Source organism: Vanellus vanellus, assembly GCF_965231255.1.
Source record: "Vanellus vanellus genome assembly, chromosome: 1".
Taxonomy (NCBI): Eukaryota; Metazoa; Chordata; class Aves; order Charadriiformes; family Charadriidae; genus Vanellus; species Vanellus vanellus.
The window spans coordinates 207,300,080-207,306,079 of record NC_138905.1 but is presented as its reverse complement, the minus strand read 5'-3'; the positions used below and the strand labels follow the sequence as shown (position 1 = coordinate 207,306,079).

The window sequence follows — 6,000 nt, the reverse complement described above, 5'->3', positions numbered from 1 at the left end:
GTGAGTTAGTTTCCGCCGCCGGGACAGAGGCGCCGGCCGGGCTGGGCCGGGCTCGGGGAAGCGCCGCACGGTCAGAGTTGTTTTGCCAGTTGCTGCGGCCGGTTCGGTTTCCCTGCCGAGGGGTGAGAAGCACCGGCGACAGCAGGACAGAGCCGCGGCCCGGGGAGCGGGGCATGCGGGGCTGGGAATCCGGGCTCTGAGCCGCCGAGCCCCGCCAGGGAAGCGCCGGGGCGTCCCGACGGAGCCATGGATCCTGGGCAGCCTCAACCCCAGCAGCCGCCGCAGGCGACGCAGCCCCCGGCCTCGCAGCAGCCGCCGCCGCAGCCCCCGGGCGCGGTGTCGGGGGCCGCGGCCGGCGCGGCGCAACCCCCCGGCGCGGGGCCCCCTCCGGCGGGGCACCAGATCGTCCATGTGCGGGGAGACTCGGAGACCGACTTGGAGGCGCTGTTCAACGCCGTGATGAACCCCAAGGGCGCCAACGTGCCGCACACGCTGCCCATGCGGCTTCGGAAGTTGCCCGACTCCTTCTTCAAGCCGCCCGAGCCCAAGGCCCACTCCCGCCAGGTGAGGGGGAGAGGGAGGGCGGCCGCGCCGCGGGCGGGCGGGCGGGCGGGGGGCGGCCCGGGCGGGCGCGGCGCTCTCCCTCCTTCCGCCGCTGAGCTCCTCCCGGGGGAGGCGGGTGGGGGAAGGGGCCGGGGCGGGAATCCGCCCTCCGCGGGGCTGAGCGGGGCGGGGGGCGCCCGGCCGGGGCTGCCGGGGTGCTCGCTGCCTGCCTCCCTCTCTCCCTCCCTCGCCTGGCGGGGCAGTTCGCCCTCCTCCTCCCCCCTCCCCCCTCCGTCCGTCCCCCCCTTTATTTGTTCTTCCCCCGGGGCGCGGGCGCCGCGCGGCCCCTCTCCTCCCGCGCCTCGGGGCGCTGAGGGGAGCTGGCGCCTCGGCGGCCGTTGGCCCCGGCCCGGTCTCCGGCGGGGCCTCGGTCTCCACATCCGCTCCTCAGCGAGACCCGCCGCCGCTCTCTCGGCCTCGCCGGGAAGGCGGCGGCGGTGTGTGTGTGTGGCTCTAAAACTTAAGCGAAAACCGGGCGGATTTCACTGTGGGGGTCTCGTCCCCCTGCCCGTCTGTTGAGGGGGGTGACGAGGTTGCCCCCCCCCCCCCCCATCAAACAATATGGATGTAGCTCTTCCACCATTTCATCGCTGCGCTGCGTTGAGTAGGATTAACCCCCCGCCTCACCCACACGCTCTTCAGAAGTTAATTCCCGAGCCGCCCTCCGGGTGTGGGGGCGCCGAGGGTCCGCCGGGCGGCGGGGGCAGGGCCGGTGTGAGGCGGCGGCTGCCGGGGCCGGGCCGGGGGGAGGGGGTGGGGGGATGCGGGGCAGGGCCGGCGCTCGGCCTCCGGCAGCGTTCGGTCTTTAAGCGGAGTGAGTTTTGTGCCAAGACCCGAGTGTCGGAGCGAATACGACTGGAAGTTAATGTTTAGGCTGCTGTTCCCAACGTGGTGTGTTTTTTTTTTTGTTTTGGTTTTGTTTTTTTTTTTTTGGAAGGAGGCTGCGCCTACTCGGGTGTTTTATGAAGTAATGAACTTTGTTGCTAAGCTGTAAAAGAGGTTTTATTATTGGCTATTGTCACTTTATCGGTGCGGCCAGTAGGAGCGAAACTCGCTCTGTGTACTGGTGCCTGGTACTCCTGTTGTTAAGGGTCTGTCAACATTTCCATTATTAAACTTCTGTTTTGAAGGATTTATAACTTGGTTCCAGGAGTTTACTCCAGGCTGAACCTTGGCACGTACTCTCCCAGCCTAGGAGTTAATTCATTTTCCAAATACTCGAAAAATCAGTCTGGCCTTCATTTTGCAAGACTCAAAAAGAAAATAGAAAGGGGTGGGGCTGAGCTGCTTCTGTAGTTTTGCTGCCTTCTGACTTGCAGACCTTTAATAACACACTGAAATCCAGCGAGGAATAAGGCAGTTACGTACAGTTGTGCAAATCCTATGGCAGTTCCATGGTGCACTGATGTGAACTGGTATACATCCAGCTGACACTCAGTGCCGTCTCCTGTTAAAGACGGTATCTGCAGTTAAATAGCTATCGCGTTTGAAATGCACTTAACATGTGTGACTTTCATACAACTTGTACTTCTGAGCTTAGTGTTATCTTCCTTGTGTATGTTACTCTCCATCTGTAATGCATATTTAGTTGGATTGTTGCTCCGTGTGTCAGTCGGTGGTTCCTAAAACATGAACTGCAGGTAAAGCCAGAGAATCAGTTGCTTCATTGTGGACTGTCTTTTAAAATAAGACTGTTTTCATTTTCCTTTTTATTTAGTAGTGCCACAACTATATTCTGTTTAGCAGAAGAGGTCTTTAAGTTTCTGTGATTCTCCCTGCTTCTCAAGAATTAAAATGCCTCAAATTCAATTGATTTGCAACTTATGTATTTTATTTGAATGTAAGCTAATTTGTTTCCAATTTAATATATGAAACTTTGAATGTGCTTCCATACAGATGTAGTGAAACAGAACTGTCAGTCTCCATGAGAGTATATAAATGGGGCCTCCTGTGTGGTGCAATACCTTGTGCAGAGAGGTGTGGCAAGGGCTGATACATGCATCTTATTACAGGTGTCCATGTTGTGCTGGTGTATCTGCAAAATCAATTAATTAGTAAATATATAAAAAAAGGTCAATATTGCTGTAGTCCAGTTTTCAGAGCTGCTTTTTCTGTGTCACGTTGGACACATATTTACTACTGGCAAAGAAGTTCTGTGTACTTATAACTGATGACTCTGGTGAATGGTTTTGTGAGTCACTTCTGATTGGCTGGTTCAACAGTTTACTGAAGCTTTGCTTTGGATACAGCATGGCCAGACTCTTTATAAGGTCCTGATACCCTTAAAGTGCAGTTTGTGTGCAGGTTAGGAAATTTTGTGTTCAGTGGTGTTGTATAGTATGTTTTTTTTTATGGTTGAATCCGGAGTCTTCCTCTGTTGGAGCTCACTGCTGTCGATTGGCATTTCTTTGTTGCTTTTCTCCTTGTGTAATCGCTTAAACCTCTGCAGAGGGTGTATGTGTGGGTGCCCTTGCACCCCCACAACCTCATTTCAAAAGGAGAGTGGGAAATTAACTCTTCCAGCAGCAAGTGGGTGCCATGGGAATGGGTGGGTGCAGTCCAGTAATGAACCATACAATATGCTGTATGGGGTCTGCTGGTGGCAGGCATGTTTTTTTTTCTTAAGGCTGCACCAAGGAGTAAAAACTTTAGTTTTCAAAATAAAACTAAAGGCACTTGGCACATAGTTATAGTTAAGCCCTTGTGTAAGTCAAGAAATATTTTGTGATGCTAATTAACCAACCTACTTGGTTAGGCTCTCTTGCTCAGTAACAACTGGAAAATAAGCAGAACTTTAAAAGAATTACTAACTTTAGACTTTCTTCTGAAAGATTCATTTAAAGTGAAATGTCTTCTGACAGCTGCATTTCTGCTGAAATATAAGAAGCTTAATGGGAATAATTTCACTTCTGGCAGGCCAGCACTGATGCAGGGACAGCAGGCGCCCTGACCCCTCAGCATGTCCGAGCTCATTCCTCTCCAGCATCGCTGCAGCTGGGAGCTGTGTCTCCAGGGACACTTACACCCTCTGGAGTAGTGACTGGACCCGGAGCTCCATCTTCTCAACATCTCCGCCAGTCTTCATTTGAGATCCCTGATGATGTACCTTTGCCACCAGGTTGGGAGATGGCTAAGACGCCGTCTGGACAGAGATACTTCCTTAAGTAAGTAAAACTTATTTTCAGCTAGCTGTATCTCTTTTGTTTTTTTTTCGGTTGGTTGGTTTGTTTTTTACAGTCTTGGAATTTTAGTAAATTTAAATGTATTTAAAATACTTATTTTTAAAAATATGCTCCTGATTTTAAGATTTTACCTACCACTTCAGTATCTCTCCCATATTGACTCTGCTGTTTTTGAAAACTGTATGGTACTCGGAATGTTTATCCTATCTTAATCTTAGCTGAAGAATGTTATACGTAATATTGTATGCTAAAGATCAGTGAAATGCACATAGTGATTTTTAAACAATGTGAGTTTTGGATTTGCTAAATCTTGCCAGAGTTCTCACGCAGGTGAAAACGCATTTTACCTCATTTTCATTATATAGATGTAAAAATACAGAGCAACTTTAGAAACTGTTGTAGTGAGAATATATGTGGTCATCTTATGTTTTTAATAAGGACAATTGTGTAACTACGCAATCAAAACATTTTTGCCTGCTCTCTTCTCATGAGGAAATTAATCTATGTGTTTGACTGCAGTATTTGGGTCTGTAACTCTTAACTCGTCTACATTCCCTGCAGTGAAAGGGAAATTGCAGAACATCTAACATTGTTTCTTGTTCTTACAGCTGTAGCTTTTTCACACAGTGAAATTAGTATCACCTTTTCTATAACTGAAGAGAGGTTACATATGCCAGCCATCTGACACCTAATCCATCAGGGAGCGTTTTCTTTTATGCTGCGTAGTTTTCTAAAACAGCAGGAGCTTGTCCTTCTTCCTGAAAGTGTGCCCACCAAGACACATAATTGGCTTTCAAATATTTTGACTATATTTTGAACGTTTTATTCAACTGCAAGTCTCTAAATAACCCCTTATATGTCATTTTCAGGGCTGGGAGCGGGGAGGGGCAGCACAGTGTGTTATTTATGTAAAACTTATTTCAGCCAAGAAAAACATCTTTATCCCAACCTTTCTTGCTAAAACATTGTCGTTAATATGTGCATTTGATTGAAGTAGTTGAGTTTGTAGCTTTGAAAACAAACTGTCTGCAAGGAAAATGGAACTTGAAGAACTTTAAGCTGTTTCTTGTTCCTGTAGTGGTGGTGTTTCCATACAGAGGAATTAGCATCATTATTTTATTTTTTTTTTTAAACAAAAAGAGGTTACAGGAGTTGTCTGACGTTATTTGAGCCTGAAGGTTACTTTTTGTAAACAATTGTTCTGTATTAGGAATGCAAAAATGAGCATTAGCTGTAGATCTGGAAGACGTGATATTTTGTTTGGTGAAGCGTATTCTAGAATGTGATCTCTTCAGTTGGCACAAAAAGATTTTTTTTGAAACTGTGTAAGTTTGTGCCATTTGAGAACTGTAGCTCATTGGACCTTGAGGAAAGCACAGGCTGAATTTTGAAATGAAAAGCAAACTTTGTTTTGACTGTACTAGTGAGAGCTCTTAAAGAGCAGGTTATGAAGCATGAAAAATAGATATTTGATTTTTAAGTTTTACTGTCACAAGTGTTTGGTGTTGATAATGCTGTCAATTTTACAGAAAATAAAACCGCTTGAGATGCAAAATGTCCTCATGCTCTTATGATCAATTTTTTAAATTATGCTCATTCAGGTGAAATCAGAGTGAAAGATTTGTTCTTGGAAAGCTTTTCTGCAGTTTCATTATTACCACAAAAAATATTTTCCTTTTTTCCTGCAAGTTTTTTTGTCCTTTCTTGGTGTCCTGGTATCCATTTCAAAGGGTCAGGTTTCAGCAAGAACAATAAAGAGCCTGAGACTGGAAAGTACACACAAGTCTGGCAAACTCATCTGCATGAGCAAGATCGTTTGTTCTCAAGCAGACATCCAAAGTAAATGATTGAAAGAGCTGCTAGCTGTGAAGGATGTGTCTTGAAGGGGAAAGCAGTGGAAACAAACCAGGTTGTTAGGAAGAAAAATAAAGGCTGTACTTTTTGAACCTCTCCCTGCTGGGTCACATGCTGACCTTGAGAGATTTTAAACAGCTTAATGGGCTGTTTTCTTTTGGCTTTCCTTGGGTTATGCTGTGGTATGGGAGAATCTAATGAGGACAGTTTTGAAGGCTCTCTTCACACTTGAAGAACATTTGTTGTTCCTAAAAGGTTGTTTAATACTATCTATAGGTGAGATCCACCAACTTCATTGGAGTTCATGAAGGTTTGTAACAAACATTTCAAGTACTAGCAAAATGTTTGCTTTGCATGTTTA

The 6,000-nt window shown here is 47.2% G+C and overlaps 1 protein-coding gene across 8 annotated transcripts in view; it reads left to right on the top strand.

The window, feature by feature from the left end:
• YAP1 (Yes1 associated transcriptional regulator) overlaps positions 1 to 6,000 on the top strand; it is a 96,828-nt gene continuing 90,828 nt past the window's right edge. For all 8 annotated transcript variants that reach the window (XM_082494884.1, XM_082494887.1, XM_082494888.1 and 5 more), the window contains exons 1-2: positions 1 to 564; positions 3,520 to 3,767. In XM_082494884.1, coding sequence (XP_082351010.1) covers positions 247 to 564; positions 3,520 to 3,767 — 566 coding nt within the window. In that variant the 5' untranslated portion in view covers positions 1 to 246. The remainder of the gene's footprint in view (positions 565 to 3,519; positions 3,768 to 6,000) is intronic.